Source organism: Pipra filicauda, unplaced genomic scaffold, assembly GCF_003945595.2.
Source record: "Pipra filicauda isolate LSUMZ 115617 unplaced genomic scaffold, ASM394559v2 scaffold211_size2331000_pilon, whole genome shotgun sequence".
NCBI lineage: Eukaryota > Metazoa > Chordata > Aves > Passeriformes > Pipridae > Pipra > Pipra filicauda.
The window spans coordinates 478,098-495,441 of record NW_024104323.1 but is presented as its reverse complement, the minus strand read 5'-3'; the positions used below and the strand labels follow the sequence as shown (position 1 = coordinate 495,441).

Sequence of the window (17,344 nt, the reverse complement as noted above, 5' to 3'; positions counted from 1 at the left end):
AAGATGCAAGTCTGTCTTTATTCCTTAAGAGATATCACTCATTAGAGGCTTTACTGGGCATCTCATGGACTTCAGAACTGAACCTGTGTTCTAAGCATTGTGTACATGAAACAGCCTCAGGAAACACAGATGAGCTATGAATGTCAGTTTTCTTCCCTGGTAATGGAGATGATAAAATGAGATGCTGCAAAGGAAATTAAATTTTCTATATGATGACTATAATTCCAAACCAGTCTCTGTACTTAATGAACAGAGAGGAATTATATTCCCGGAAAGTTCCACATCTATTTATGTATCACATTATGAAAGTGATATCACTGCCTTAGGGCCAAGATCATGATCAGTTCATCCACACCAACAGTTTGCTGCTTCTACCATGTGCATTTTCAATGGACTGTGAAAACATACACAGCAGAGCCAGCTACTGCAGATAAGTATATTTCTGGATATAGGACATCTGGAATTACTGAAGGGGGAATCTGCTGCACTTCAGTCTGTTGGCTCAGGCCCACGGATCAATGCTTCCAGGTTTGGGGGGAGCTCTCTGAGTACGAAAAAGGTGTAGGCTGCCAATTCAGTGAGCAGCACTGGCACAGCCTGAGTGAAGGGCAGCCTTACAGAAGCCTGTGGTCTTGTCTGGGTGTCACAAGTAGCCAATGATTCAAAACAGCTTAATTCGAGGGAAAGGAAGAGTAAAAAGGAGGAAATCTGTGGTTTCCAAACCAAGCAATAAAAGTTTGGTCCAGAGTCTGAGCACTCAGCAGTTTTTCATTTATTCTTCATGAGCTGCAGCTCCAGAAAGCACTTGGGAGCTTCCTCTACTAACTCCATTTGCTGTGGTCACCTATTTAAGCTGAAAGGACATCTGGATTTTCTAAATCACTCACATCATGGAGGTGCTTTTTGGCAAGGCTCTCTTCCTCTGCAGCCAATTTTATCATTCTTCTCATGATCCCTTCCCCATACAGGAAGGACTGCACACACTATCACTCTTTCTGCAGCAGTGGGACACAATCACTGGCCTGTGCTTTATTAACACTTGTTGTATGATGCCTCACATTGCAGCTCCCTTCTGAATATCCACAGAAAATGAAATAATAACTGGGGTAAACTTGTTTGGAGCAAAGCTACAAACTACTAAATGAGGTAGAGGAAAATTGTTCTAAAATCAATATTTTTAAATTTTTTTTGCCATTATTTTACCTATCCCAAAATAGAGTATTTCTCAGTTTTGTAAAAGTATTTTAGTTTTATGAAAATAATCTCATCTGGAGCTTGATGCTGCAACATTAGTCATACTGCTGTAACTACCAGCTTCTCTAAGCATTAACTCGGAAGTTAATTAACTCAGATCCTTGTATTCTCATGATCAATGACATCCACAGTTCACTGCTAATTAATTATGATTAATTATTCAGAATTTAATATTCACTGCTAACTATTCATGCCCTTCTCTCCATCTAATTAGCGAGTGATTTACACTAACATTTGTTCACACAATATCAAAGTAATTTTTTATTGACCTGTTCTTTGCTCCAATTTTGATAAACACAACTCTACTTATTAAAAGAGTCAATTCTGCAGAAGATATTAGGACAACATAGTTTTGAATTTATAAATACAGCTACATTAACAGTTACTCCTGGGAAAATATGCACACAGCAGCAGCAACTGAGACAACACCATAGGACCCCAGGTTCCATTCAAAACTAATTCCTGTAATTTAAATCCTGGAAGTTTATAATCCATGGCTCGACAGCAATCTGAAGACCAATAATTACCTATTTATGGAAGGACAGAAACAATCATTCTGTTTTACAGCTGTTACTGCTTTACCTTAGACAGTAGACCCTGCATGTGCTTTAGTTCACTGTTTGCCTTCAGCAGCTCTTGTTTAAGCTCAGTGCAAGAGGCTTCTAACTGAGCCTTTTCTGCGTGGGCCACTTTGAGCATCTCCTGCACCTCTGAGTCATCAGGGGCACAGCCCATCACGTTGATTTCTGCAGCCTTTTGTTTCTCATTCTCCAGCTGAGTTTTGAGAGAGCCATTCTCAATTTTCAGACCTTCCAAGGCAATTTTACAGTCCTCCAGACTTTTTGTCGCTGTGCTGTTGCTCTGCTGTTCCACCTCTACAAGTTTAAGCAGCTTCTCGTTTTCTTCTCTCAGGCTTTTAATCACCTGCTGGGCATCCTGATGTTCCCTTTCCAGGCTTCGCAGGCTGCTGGTTAACTGTTGCTGAATGTTGAGCAGTTTCTCTCTTTCAAATTGTGCTTTTTCAAGAACTTCTGCACATTTCTGTTCCAGTTCGAGGACCTTCCCCTCCTGAGCTCTGCTTTCTTCATTCTTGGATCGCTCTTGGAGGAGAGTCATCAGCTTCTCGTTCTCCTGGCTCAGCTGTTCTGCTCTATCTCTGTGCTGACGGAAGGAGGTCTCCAGGAGAGCCTTCTCTTCCACTAACTTCTCGTTTTCTGTTGTCAGCTCCTGCACCATTTGCTGTTGATCCGACAGCTCCTGCAAAGTGGCTTGTAATTCTTCTGCTGTGCTGTGGTGATTCTCCTCCATTTTTTGTATTCTCTCTGTAAGGGACGCAACAGAGAGGTCGCTAATATTGTTTGGAGAACTTCCTGCAGTGGAGCATTTGGAACCTTTGAAGTGGTTGCTGTTGGCAGATGTTGGCCTGGAAGGTACATCTGCTATGTGCTCAAAATCAGATGCATCAGGGGACAGGGAAGCTTTAGTTACATCACTGCTGGAAGAACCAGAATTGCGCAGGGCACCCCCGTTCACGTGCTGCCTGCGCTCCTCCACTTCACCTCTCGATGCATTTTTGGATGGGCTTCCAAAACTGGACTCCTGGGTAGTTGGGGTTGGGAGGCTGCTGTCACCTCCACTGCTTGTTGTTGTGTCTGACAGAGGGGAGTTCTCCAGATAAAGCAATTTCTCTTTTAAGACGCGATTTTCTTCTCCCAGGCTAGCGAGCTCTTTTTGGAAAGTCCTGTTTTTCTCCTGAAGAGACCGTATCAATGGATCTATGTCAACAGGTGATACTGTTTCTAAATTTTGGCTGGAAGCACCCATTCCTTCAGCATTAAGGGACCCTTTCTCTTTGCATTTCTTCAACTCACAGCGAAGTTTGGTAATTTCAGAATCTTTTGTCTTTGCTTCTGCCAGGAGCTCTTTAACCTGAGATTCCAGAACAGCCTTGTCACCGCTTTCACTCTCTTGCTTGGACTTGCTGGTGGGGCGCACGTGTTTGGTAGGAGTTGGTGCACCAGAAGAGGTGGGGCTGGGTTGTGTTTTCCTGGCATTGGCTTGACCACGCAGCACGGCTCTCTCCCTGGAGACAGAGGATGAGATTTCCCGGGGTGCTGGGATCCCTGTGCGCTTTGCAGCCGAAACTGTGCCTTCAAGAAGAAGAAGAGATGAAGCTAATTGAGCTGGTGCATAAAGAAAACAAGTCACACAACAACAATGCTAAAGCCTAGAGCAGTCTTGGAAAAAAACCACCTGAGTGGTTGAATAGGTTTAGTCATGACTGTGTGGATTCATGTTTCAAAAGCTCCTATTATTCTGCATTTCTTCCTTTCCTACCCCCTGCAAAGGAACACAGCCTGCTTAACTTTTTCCCAGCGTAATAATATAATACACAGGTGCTGCAATACATGAACTACAATCCCCAATATCAGGATATTAATTACTTGGAAGATTCTTTACAGTACTTTGTAAAATGCTTAATCTAATTCTACTGATTTCTGGGGAAAATGTCAGTTAATTTAAGAAAAGATAATGTATCTGGAAAAAAAAGTATTTTTATCACACATAAAACTATTTGCATTTAGGCAGATCATAATATAAAAAGGGCTGAAACATTTATGCTGACCACAGACTCAGTGAAATATGAGACTCTCTATGGCAATTCCAACACTAAGACAATTGTGATGCTGCAGCTTCTCTTCTGTCTCTTCACAGAGATATTTTCCATGTAATACATTCCCATCCTCTTACAGAGGAAGAGCAAAAGGAGGTTAGAGAGTTGACACTGTTCTGTTTAGTTGTTGGTTGGGGTTCTCTTTCCCACCAATCAACAGTGCAAAGCACTGTGTGATTATAAGGGAAATAAAGTTTATGAGTTGCTGATCTTCATTTTTTAAAGCCCTCCTGAAATGTGTGACCGTGGGCACTGAAGACACAGGAGCCATCCAAACCATGGAAGTTTTAACAAGCTGGTTAAAGAAAAGAAGTTGGTTCAAAGGGAAGGTATCATACGCCACTGCAAGTGGCAACTGTGAATTTAAGAAAATCCTGCTTTCAGTACCTTATTCAAAAGGCAAAGCCATAAAGCACAGGGCCATAAAGTTTGGGGATATGGTACAATGAAGAGATATTGTCCAATGTAGCCACATAAACAGGATGCAAGGGAGAGTTCTGCAAACAGAAGGGGTCAGTGAGACAGTGTTTGCAATAAAAACAAGTTCCAGAAGGACTCCTAGAATCAATTCCATCTCTCCTGATTTGGGAGGGTCTTTGCCTGGTGCATGTACATGTGCACCATCCACAGAAAATCAAAGGGCATTAAGACCAGAGGGGAAGCAGCCTCCCTGCCTTACACAGCAACTTCATAACCCTCCCACAGCATTTTTCTCGCTGCAGCAATGCAGGGCACTGAGGGGTTAATATTAACACCACCCGGTTTGCTCAGCATCTCTTTTGAAGAATGCACTGGGTTTATAAAGCCCACACAAACAGGAGCCCCTCCTCCTCCCTCCCAAACACACACACTCTGCAGCAGCACAATAAACACCCGGAGACAAAGAGCAGCTGAAGAAAAGCCCCCTGAACCCAGCGCAGCGCTGGCAGGAGAGCACAGAGAGGCTCTGTCAGGGCAGGGGCACGATAAGGCCAGAGACAAAGGCTCCAGTGTTTAGGGGAAGAGATACAGGGACAGCCAGCGGCCCACACAGCTTCAGTTAGTCATCTACAGCTGGAGGGGACGGCTCAGCTCCGGGATGGGAGTTCTCCCACTGCAGCTCCAGTGGCTGCTGGGGCAACTCCAGATCTTGTCAGAGCTGGAGGCCCCTCCGGCTCACCACTCATCACATTCCCAAACCCCACTGCCAGCATCTGGCACCCGTAAACCCTATTCCAGCCGAGCTCAGCACACGAGCAAAGCTCGTGCTGTTGGTGCAGCAAATGCTGTGAGATGAAGGACAAGAGGAAAATTGAAAGGACCCTGATGTGACGTGTCACTTCCAGTGGAGAAATCCCAGCTCAGCACAGCTCCTTCCCGCTGAGAGGCTCAGGGGAACCCCAGGTGTCAGAGCATCTGAGTGCACCCTGACCACAGACTAGGATGAGGGTCCAGTGTAGAGCACCAGTACTCACACAGGTTGTAGTCATACTACGGATTTAATACATAAAATACACATTATAAAAGGCCACAGATGGAGCCTAAGGGGTGATCTGAAGCATTCTGTAGGGGTCCTGTACTTGTATTCCATCTGAGAGGGTCTTCTACTGTTATTAAAAAAAATCACAACAAAACAAGTGCTTCAAAGAACTCTTCTTTTTTCAATGCTCAAACCAGTGCAATAACATGACTCTCATCTGGCCAGCACATGACTGACTAGTATTATATAATAGTGGACAATGCTGACTGGGCAGCATCCTATACATTACAAGAAATAATGATGCTATTACACACTGGTGCAAATCTCGTGGCACTGGGAAAACCACCTTTTCCTAACAGAAATGAAGCACTTCTGGTAGCCACACCAGCGTGCTTCTAATCATCACCAGATGACAACTGCAACATGATCCTGAACAATGGAAAACACATACACAGGGATAACAATTAATGATATTTAACTGGGATTATCTGTACTTCACCAGTTGGCCAACCAGTGCAGGCTCTGAGCTTACTCAACGTGTCTCATGTGTTTTGCAAGACTCCACGCTCTGCTGACTTGTTCTGCCATAAATCACAAAGCATTTGCTACCCATCAATAACCATTAACCAACCTGTTTTTTTCATGCCATAGAAGGGCTTAGGTATTTTCCTCACTCCACTCTCCATAAGTGCCATGTAATACTAAAAAGGATCCCGGAAAAGAAATAGTTCTAAAGGCATATGTTGATCACAAAACACCAAATTAAGTATAAACACTACTTTAATGGCTATTTTATGGGCAACTCCCGCTCTGAACGACCTTGGAGTTGAGCAGTGTAGCAGTCACCAGTGAAGCTGCCAACCCCACAGCCCAGGGGCATCCGTAAGCAGGAACTGCATTTAGGGCTGTGCCAGTCACCCTGGTGACCTGATTAACTCGGCCCCCACCCTGGTGATGGTCTGTGGGAGACCCCAGACAGACATGTGCCTACCAGGCTGCAGGGCTCAACACAGCCTTGATTTATGCTGCTGCTGCCTGAAGTGGCTGGAATCACACAGATCTTCACTTCCTGGAAAGTGCTGCTGGTTTTGAGCAGGGAAGAGAAAAACAAAGAGCCCTGCATCTTGATGGAGACATTCCAGAAAAAAAAACCCAAACCATTGAATACCTTTCTGTTTGGTCAAAATGGTGCTTTGGCACCTCATTCCTGTTTACACTGCTCATCCACCCTGCCCAAGCTTTTAGCTCAACTCACCATTCCAGATATCCAAGCCCAGGCTACCTCCAACCATCAATGTATCTCTCATTCCCTTTGCACCACACCAAACCTCCTGTGCTCCCAGTCCCACGACCACTCTGCTAATGGGCTCGGCTTGTGCTCCCCCACTTCGGGAGTAATTTTGGGAATTACTCCTGAATTACTCCATTGAGAGTGATTGCCTGAAAAGCTGTTTTGTTCAGGTTGAGGTCACCTCATCACCACCTTCCTCACCCTGGCACCCAGGAAGAACTGCTCCATTTTCAGCATCAGCCAGACTACTCACACGTGAGGCATTACAGTGAAACACGTATATACACGTATAATTTTCCAAGTGCTTTAAAATTAACAGCTATTTAACTCAAATCCTCTGAAACACATAATTAAGTTTACGTTACAAGACAGGAAAGCAGAGAGAAATGAAATACCTCACCCAAGGTCACGGGAAGTCAGGATTAGGACTGGGAGCCCATGGCCACTTGCTGCCAGGGAGCACTCCCTGACTTTCCACAGGTGTCAAAAGCCAGAGTATTACTTTAATGAGATAAAAGTTGAGCCCTCCTGATGACCTTTCACCATGTTAATCCCATTTTCAGCACGCCTACAATGTTTTTCACAGAAGGAAGGATCGGGATTACTCTTCAGTTTTTCCACATTATGATCTATTTTTGTCCTGAGCTCTCAGCACCTCCCGCATCAGCTCCCACAGGAACATCCGCAACCCGGAGAAACGGACTATGGAATGGAGAAAAACACTTCCCAATCCTCCAAGGTGAAACACCTGGGATTGCTGTTCAGAAGTGACACCCCTGCAGTGCAGCCAAAGTAATTACAGTGAGAGCAGGGTGAGGGAGAGCAGGAGACGAACGTTTCGCCAGTCCCAGGGGGGACACGCGTGACACGGTGGAATGAAGATTCAATCTTTACCTGCCTTCACATTCCATGGACTCTGATAGCACATATCACTGCAGTAAAACACTGGCCTTGACATTAATATAATTAGGAGTCAAGAAAATTAAATAGTTCAAGTACCTGCTTTTCCAGACCCAGAGCAGAGGAATAATCTCAGTTGGAAGACTACGTTTGACTGCAGAAACACCTTTGCAAATGTTCTGATTTCTGCTTCCAATCTATTTTTTAGAACTGGGGTCAACACAAAATTATTTGCCTCTGGCCTTTGTGCCATTTGTGTCCCACAGCCTGCTCTTAATCCTTCCCTCCATCAACATATTAATAACCCAAAGGTTAATGCCATGGCCTTCTGCTGTTCCACAGACAGAACTAACAGGGAATGTTCCATTTCAAACGTTCTTCCTCAATTTTAATCCTGTCAACTCTTAAGCAATGAACAATAAAAACACATTTTGTTCTTACACATATTTAGAATTCCAGGTTAGTAATTCACTGTTCCATAGCTTAAGCAGGTACTAAGCCTCCTGCATGTAGAGCCCATCTATGTAATTTAAGCACCGATCACCGAGTCACCTCAGAAAGCATTTCAGTCATGTAAGACTAAAGCATGGAGACAGATGCAGCTTTGCTGGGATGTTTTTCAACAATGGATACCTTATCTGAACTGCAAGGGCAGGATAACAAGAAATAAAAGAAAGCTATTCATAGGACTCTGCAATGTTCAAGTCATACATCTCAGAAAGGCAAACTGTTGCCTGCAGACAAGTTTGTCCTCTCGTGATGATCTGCTGCTCCAGGAGGGCTGTTACAGCTCTCTCATTCCCGATCCTGCACTTCCAACACATCAGCAAATTCACTGCCCTGTGTCTTTTGTCACCCTTAAATCCACCTTAGGAAAGGAGAGTGAAACAAAAAAGATCACAACAAGAAATTATGGGCTAACAGCCTCCCTGCCAACAGGAGAGTGCGGTTCTTCCTTTATTCTGGAATTCTGTTTCCATGTGCCAAGATGTTTTAATAAATTTTGTCACCTGAACAGAACTTCCAAGGCTCAGACAGAAAAGTGGTTCCTGCAATACGTGTTTTCTGACTTCTTTTGTCAACTCAGAGTAATGTTTTTAAGAACCTAATTAACTTGGTGCTTAAAATCCATTTTCCAAAGGCAGATAAGCCACTAAGAGCTCAAAGCTTAACTGAAAGTCCAGGGGACTGGGCAGATCATCTTCACCCTGCTCCAACATTGATCCTGAGATTGATACCGAGACTGATAAAGAGTGAGCTAGGAATGTCCTTTGGGAAATGATGACTGTACAGCACAGAGGAAGGAGTGCTGTACACTTTACTCCTTTAAAGTACTTTTTCATTAAAAGCTTTCAGAGCACACATCTGCTTTATTGAAACGCCCTATTTTCCCCTGCCCCTTTTTTCCTTTGATTAAGCAAATGAAACAGTTAAAAAACAACTTCCCTGCTGACCAGAGATCTTCTGATATCCTAATTAACAGGAACCACACTGTTTTCATGGTGGCATGGAGAAAAAGCAAACCTGACTGCTGAGAAGGAGGGCAGATACAACAACCCTTACCTGTTGGTAAGGGTTGGGCTACTTCATACAAAACCTACACAGAGCCAAAATCCCCCCACACATCCTGCTGTGCACATTAGTGCTTCTATCCTTAAACTTCCAGGCATGCCAACAGCAACTCGGTAACAAATACTGAACAGATGCAGATAACTAAATCAACTCATGAGGAAGGTCTGAATCAGCTTCTTGGGGGTTGAACTGAGAGTGGGACTGGATGCAGAAGGCTGGATTTTCAGAGATACAGGTGGCAAGAGACACAGATCAGCAACTACTGTGATTTTCAAAACTGCTTAAGCTGTTTAGAACTTCATATTTGAGAGTGAAATGTGTAAAACCTCTGCTCAATCATCAGCTTAGGCAAAAGTCAGGATAAAGAATGAATCTGTTATACTGTGACAAGTTATTATGGCTTGATCTGCTTGATACACAGAGGGAATGAGCTGAACAGTTTAGTTGTCAGCATTCTTCTGTGACCACAGCATTGGATACTCCTTTGGATAATCCTCAAAAACAGGAGAACACACCATTTTCCATCTCTTTTAGAGTTGTCCTACAGAAAGCCAAGGCTCTCTGCTACCTGGTCTTTATGCAACAGCAAGCAAAGCAAACCAAGGCTTGGCCAGTCAGAGTTCTTCTGAATTAATTAGTCTGTTTGCAGAGTGTTAGTCATAGAGCCAACACCTTTACAGGTCAGCAACTCTTTGGGAAGGTTCACTTGTACTCCACCTAGCTTTGAGAAAAGACAAGGAGATGGCTGCAGAACAACAAATGTGGTTTTGATAATCTAGCACTAATTATATAGAACCATCTGCTCAAATAAGGCCTTTTACTCACTTAGCAAACACAGACTAAAAGTAATTAAAACATGAACTTTTTTCCTGAATCATTTTAATGGCCTGTTGGACTGTCTGGACTGCCTGACTACAGTGCCTGTGGAATAGGTACAATATGCACCAGAAGGAAAAACCTAAAAGGCTTAGTGCAAAGATTTTGATCTGTGTAATCATTGTGGAAAGTGTAAGGAAGCAACTCAGGTGCTAATACTTGACATGGAGTGAAAGAGACCAAAGAGAAATAAAATTATATTACAAAGTATTAGAGAACAACAAACACCTGTATTTGAAAAGCTGTACTACCAGAGGTTCCAAATAAAAAGCAGCAGTAAGCATCTAGATCTGAGCAATTCCTAATGGAAGACTACAGAGACCACTGACATTTGATCTGAACACTTGGTAAAGATTGGCTGACTCTTTGTTTTAATTAGAAGATAAAAAAAAAAAAGAGATCTGGGGTGCAAGAAGCACAAAAGAAAAGGCACTGTTTTGGTAACTCAAAGACTAAGTTATGACATAACTACCTGTCATCAATTTAAATCTGCAGATGAACTACTAGTAGGAAATTCTTTTGAAGGGTGGCCACTAGAAAGGACTCTCCCATGGCAGGAATGCAACCCAGTAGTAGAGACGACCTTACAGTTGAAGCATCTCCATTTAGTGCAGATTTTAGCATCTAAACAAGTACTCTTAGAATCCACAAAAGGCCCTAGCAAGTTAAGTAGTTGTTTTAGAAGAGAAGGTACCCAGGGAATCTCTGCTGCACAATTAAGGAGTTTCTTAAAGATTGCAAACATTTTATTTTCAGCTTTTCGGATTCACCCTGATCAATAACTTTGTCATCTTGCCCTTCTTATACATTTAACTCTTCCAAAAACACGTTAAAATGCAAATAGAAAAAGATCAGCTCTACTCAGTGTCTGGTGGTTCCAAACTCTTAGCACAGCCACAAGAACAAGAACTGAATTTCAAGCTCACATTGTCCCAGCCCAGGGCTATTAGAGTGGAAACAAGGTCGCATTCAGAAGGTAAATGAGATGAGATCTGATCAAAACCCTGTTCACAAAATCTCACTGTGAATTTCAGCTGACTTTCTCTGCTCTTTATGGCCCTGTTCACATACAATTCCTCTCTGAATAACAGCAGGAGTAGTTAAAATCTCTTTACCCTGAGAGACTTGCCAGTGTCCATACAAAAGAGTTCCTCCGAGCATTTCTTATACTTGAGTTTCCTGAAGGTTTGTTAAGTCTCAATTGAAAACTCAAGCCTGGATATGCCTGTCTTGAATAAAATTTTATACCCAGCACAAATGCAGTGGAGGCTGTACTGTGAGAGGGAAGTTTTGCTCAAAAGTCCAAGGCTCAAAGATACATCTGCAAAGCCTGTTGAGGCAAGAACTGCCCTAGGCACGAGTCCCTCACTGGCATGGCCAGTCTTGGCTTCACAAACACAGGACTCTGCTCAACAGCCAAGAAGCATCCAAGGGGCTTCACTGTTCCATAAAACCCTGGCACCAAGAGTTCACCTCTGAAAAGAGGGATACAAAACCCCATGGAATGACCACGTCTGCCAACACGGGTGCCGATGACGAGTGTCACGGCAATCCACCCCTGGCTGCCTCGGATTTCTGGAGTACCCGGCAACCTGGCATAACAAACACCCAGCCATCCAAAGCAAATGTTCAGAGAAACCCTATATCCTACCCTTGCTGGAATGGTAAACTCAACACTACTTTTTTTGGAACTGTTAATGCCAGTGGGCCTGCCAAAACCTTTAGTCACCTACAAACTATACCCCTTGTCTAATCCCCAACAAAAGAATGACTAAAACTTTCAGTGTGCAGCATTATCTCAAAATTAATCTGGTGAAAGTTACAGAAAAAGAGAATTTTCCCTTTTAAAAATAAATTATCCCTACTTGCTGCTTTAATCCAAATTTATGATTTCCACAGCCATCACAGTTCATTATTTAAAAAAAAAAATAAAATTTTTATATTCCTTAAGAGGGCCTTGGCTCTATATACTTGTGACATTAGCACACCACAATTATTGGGATTTCTGTGTACTCTGATATTTCCTGATTTTGTTTGTTCTGGAACATTTCCTGCCCATGCACCTGTAAAAACGAGATGAGATCAGGTATAATCATCTCATACCTCCAGCAAAATGAGTTTTAAGCCAAACTCTATTCTGGTGGTTTTTTAGACAAAAGCCTGAGAAAAATATCCACAAATGTCAATCTTTCTGTGGACAGAGACAAAACCACTGGTGTTTCACAGAAATAAGGGATTTTCAGTTTGATCTGGTTACTGGTTTCAGTTTGATCTCCAAACTTACCAAGTTTGGAGCTTCCTTTGTTTTCCTATCTGCTAGTTCTGAGGCTTCTGCTGTCCAGAAGGTGGTTATCTATCCTCTGCTTTGGGGGACATCCTTGGAGTTTACTAACACATTCCCACAGAAGGTGCTGATCAGGAAAAGCGGTGGATTTGCTCTGAGATAAAGGCAGAAAACTAATGTGTCAACTCATATGGCTGTACTAGGAATATTCCTGAGATAAATGACCACTAGCTAGAGTAAGAATCCCAGGATTTTCCTTGATTCTAGCTTGCAGACAAGCAGACAATTCTCTTCAGCTCCGAAAGCAGCTTCCCAGCTAATCTAGCCCAGAACTTCAGCACTCGGCCCTTACCGGGTTCACAGTGGTGACAGAACAGCTGTACTGCCATTTCTGGAAAATACAATTATAATAGATAGAATACCAGTATTGAGTGTTTCAAGAAGTACAGGAAATTAAAAAGCAAACAAACAAAAAACCAACTCTAAATCTAACCATATGAACTCAGCTAATAATGGCCATCAGCGAGTAGATGTAGATGTGACAACCATCGCATCCGCCCTGTGGAGGAACACAACTAAATATGATCTGTGGCTGGAAGTTAATGAAGGACTTTCCTAAAATCTCCTGGTCCAAGAATCCAATTGGAAAGAAAAGTATGAAGAATCCTGCTCTTTCCAGACACATTATGTGCTGTGGATCAGATCACTCCTCTAACCATCAAAATCGATATGACACCTCTTTATGAGCATGAAGGATTACCAAAAAGCAATTTTACAGTGGGGAAATGCTTAATATCAACATTTTCACAACCAGAAAGCTAATTTATTCAACCTGTAACTTTGAGGGCACACTGTGGATTGAATCATGGAACTATAAAGATATCATGGCTATAAAGATATCTGCATGGGGCTTTATCCCCCTTTTGCTTTCTTTGTTCGAGGTGGGTCATGATTTAATTCACTGTCCTTCCCACAAACACTTCAGCAAGTACCACAGAGGGAGCTGAGCCACCACAGAGGAACAGAGCAGCAGAAAATGCCTTTACACAGCACTGCTGTGGAGGGAATGTACAAGGAATCCATGACCTGAGCCCTCCCATGCAGGAATGCTGCCCCACACTCCCAAAAGGCCAGGGCTGACTGAGCCGAAGTAACTTCTTCCCTCACGAATTCTCAAACCCTACTAAACCAGTAAGAATGGGGAAAAGGGCTAAAAAATGGAAATATGAAAGGAGGTTCTTAAAATCTAGAGGCCTTTTTTTTTTCCCTCAAATTGTTTGCTTAATGCTTAACAACCAGTTTGCATTGCACTGGTGTTACAACTGACTTTTGTTTACTGAAACGTGATGGCCACATAATAAACCCAGTTTTATGGTCATTTCCAGCCTGCTTCTGTGAGGGGGTGGGGAGAGGACTGCAGTTTAATTTCCACAGCTCATCCAGAGCTTCAGCCCTGCCCAGCACAGCACCAAGGGAGCCGATCAGCGCTGTCCTGATACTGGGAACGGGGCTGAAATCATTAAAACTATCAACACAGGAGGAGACACATCAAGAAAAGAAATGAGACAGAAGGGGAGAGAAGAAAGCTCGTAACATAATGAGATGTTTATCTATAAAACATTGCCCACTTCAAAGCAGGAAGAGCTTCAACTCCTTGGTAAAAAAAAAAAGAGTTTTTAATTAAAAGATCAGTCAAAGATTTTCCGCAGTCAAGCAGCCTCAAAGAAACTATGTGTGGAGGAGGCTGAGAGTAATTTCTAACATGATTAGTCCATTCTTCAAACTCAACAAGGTTTTATGAAAGCAGCATTTCTCAAGATCCAGAAGATAAAGATTGCGGAAATATCCTCAGCCCCTCAAAGAGCACTGTCCCTTCCCTTCTGATGCCTCCATCCTCACCAGCTTTTGCTCTGGAAAAGCCTAGAGAAATACTATGAGAGCTTTGTGCCTCCCCCCTTGGGGCAAGATAGATTGTAAGCCTAGGACAGAGGGATCAGCACACGGATACTCAGCTTGGGCTTAAGCAAAGTTACTGCCATGTTCTTCGGCAGGTCTGGAAATAGAACTTGAAATATTTCTATACATTGCTTTATCCAGCTGAAAACACACTGTCTCGAGCACACAGCCTTCCATTAGACAAAGGTTTAAAAAACTCTGAAGATTTAAATGAATGGCACCACTTTCTGGAACACTCTTTCCATCCAAGGAATATTTGCAGACCGGGATGGACACAACACCAGCACCTTGTCCCCTTCCAGCAGCAGAGCACCAGCGTTAGGGTTGACATGACACGCTCTGGGGAACAAGACTTAGACCCACTTCTCCTTGGTCGTCTAATTTTTTTATGCTTTTCTTTTTCTCTTCTGAAAAAAAACCCCAAACAACAGGATTCTGAGAATTCATCCTTAAACAGGCAAAATTCAACACTTTCTCTACAGGCTGCAATTTAGCAACTATTTTACATTATTGCAGATAGACAACACCAGGGCTATTGCACTCTGGAGGAGCTTTCTCAGAGCAGAGAATACCAGTCCCTGGAATGACTTGTGTTCATGGAAACTCAGCCTCACCCCCACTTACCAGCTGGTAATTGTGACTAATGGACCTTATTGCTGAGCTGGTTCTGTTTTGCACAAGCACAGGGAATTACCTCTGGTTTATTCAGGAATCACATGCATTTCTGTCTACAAGAGTAAGTATTCAGTAATACTTTTGACAGTCTTTCTCTCCCCTGTCCTGCAGAGAACTCAGCTCCTGCCAACAAATTTATCATTATCCACACCCTTGTAGAAATAACCCCTATTAAAATGATATGAGACATCATTATTTTATATTATAAGGATTTCCACATCTCCAGTATAAATGCTGCAATGGCAAAATGCAGAACTTTAGGGTGTGAAAAACACAAAAGAATATCCTCCAGATGCAGGGAAGAAACCACCTTTGCATTCTGCCTTGTTTATACTAATTAAACCAGCTTTCTATCCTCAGTACAGGAGGGGATTCCTCCAGTCAGTTGTATCATCCTGGTTTAGAAATGAGACAGACCATGGAAAGCAATCAAAACACATTTAACTCCCATTCATCAAATTATTCCGAATACTGGTCGCCAATCCATGGAAAAGAAAGCTTAAGGATAAACTACAGTTCAGTATGGGAAGAAAGAAAAGTCAGCCAACATAAGTACAGTATGTCAAAGGACTAACTGCACCCTGTCCCTAAGGCCCTTTCCATATTTCATACATTAATAAAAATGACTTCATTGAAGTTGCTGGTGAAATTCTTCCTTGCTTGAGTAGCAATGATTTTAACACTTTGCACCAAAGCATCCATCAGGACAAGAATATGAGAGGCACATAAGTCTGCTCATGGGATATGGGCCCATTTACTTAATCCCTAATAGCTTTCCTACGCAACTGAACCAATTCCAATCAAGATACAAAACCTACAGTGCTGGTAATGAATGGAAAAAATATATGTCCCAGTTTCAGCCAACACATCCCCTACGTGTGCTCAGAACCAGACCCTGCAAACTCATGTTATCCTTGCACTTTCCCAAGGGTATATTTTTCCAGCGATGAATATCAAATTTTCCAGTAAGAGCTTCACATTTAAATTTCGCTGTTGATAAAAACATGGAGCTTGTTCGTTCTGTGCTCCACAGCCTGATTAAAAGGGCAAAAAGGTGCAGCCCTGATGGAATTTATGGCCTGAGAGAACTGACTGATGATCACAGATCACACAAGGACAGAGTGCTCTGCCTCAGAACATGCAATCCATATCTATCGATGCTTGTGGTCCATGAAATCTAATGGATGGAACATTCCAAAAGAGATCTGTGAACACATGTCTACTTTGGACTGCACTAAGTAAAAAGCTGATGCATGGAAAATCTAATGGTGTCTATTATCAGAAATCCTCAGTCTTGTATCATCTTTAATCACTGTGTTCAAATTGCCTGGAGATACAGCATGGGAAAGTTTCAGGAAATAATGAAAATATCAAATATTTGTCAATCTTCTATTGTCAGTCTGTGAGAATCAGAGAAAAATCAAATTAAGTCCTACACAAGCAATGCAGTGCCAAGGAAATCAGAGAAGTACTCTGTTTTGGTTTTACTATTTTGTGTTGTTTTGAAAGCTACATTCCCTGTGGAAATCAGGAGATTTTATGAAGAGTAAATTAGCAAAATAGGGGAGGAATTGAAACGAGGAAAAAAAAATAAGAGAAATTACTTTGCTGAAATACTAGTAGCTCCAAAACACAGGACTGCTTCCAAATAAACTCCTCAGCACCTCCAGGGCTCTGGCAGGTTTCAGTGGGAAGACCAAGGGGTAACACTTGCTTAAATTTCTTTGGCCAGCTTTACAACTTTAAGATCTTGAGGAGCCAAGTATTACCCAAACAAAAAGAAGCAAGCTTTCCTTTTCCTCCAAAGCCAGCATTATTCCCTCCTCCTTTCACCCTTTCTCCTCTTTCGAGTCATTTAATACTGTGTCAGAACCAACAAAATCACAACCATCCCCCGGCTGTTTCCTCGTCACTCTGCCACTGTCAAGCCAATTGTAGCATATTAACTAAACTAATGAAACAGTCAGCAAGAAAATTACTTTTAGATTTACTATCACGTTAAATCTACTATTGATAGATCCTAGAACTCCACCAGCACTGGGGCAAAAGCAGCATCTGCAGAGATCTAACCATAGGACAAGCTCCTCCTGACAGCTCATTCAGCAGGATTCCCAGCAGCTCCCTGCCCTCATCCAAGAATGGCTTTAATTTTCATCAGCAAAAAAATCTAACACAAAACAAAATGCATAAACCACATCCTGCTGCTTGCCATGCCCTGAAAGTTCCTCTTGTAAAAGCCCATGGAGAAAGCACTCCCACTCAGCACATCCTCCCAGCCAATGCTGAAAACTGCTGGGAAGACCCTTTAGTGTAGGAGAACTTCCTGACGATCTCTTCCATTAATTCAGCATTCATTGGCCATTCACCTTGGAATCAGGGGAACTCAGATTATCACTTCACTCT

The 17,344-nt window shown here is 42.7% G+C and overlaps 1 protein-coding gene across 6 annotated transcripts in view; it reads right to left on the bottom strand.

The window, feature by feature from the left end:
• The window catches only part of SPECC1 (sperm antigen with calponin homology and coiled-coil domains 1), an 89,914-nt gene that overhangs the window by 33,305 nt on the left and 39,265 nt on the right, over positions 1–17,344 (bottom strand). For all 6 annotated transcript variants that reach the window (XM_027744632.2, XM_039381011.1, XM_039381012.1 and 3 more), the window contains one exon: positions 1,837–3,404. In XM_027744632.2, coding sequence (XP_027600433.1) covers positions 1,837–3,404 — 1,568 coding nt within the window. The remainder of the gene's footprint in view (positions 1–1,836; positions 3,405–17,344) is intronic.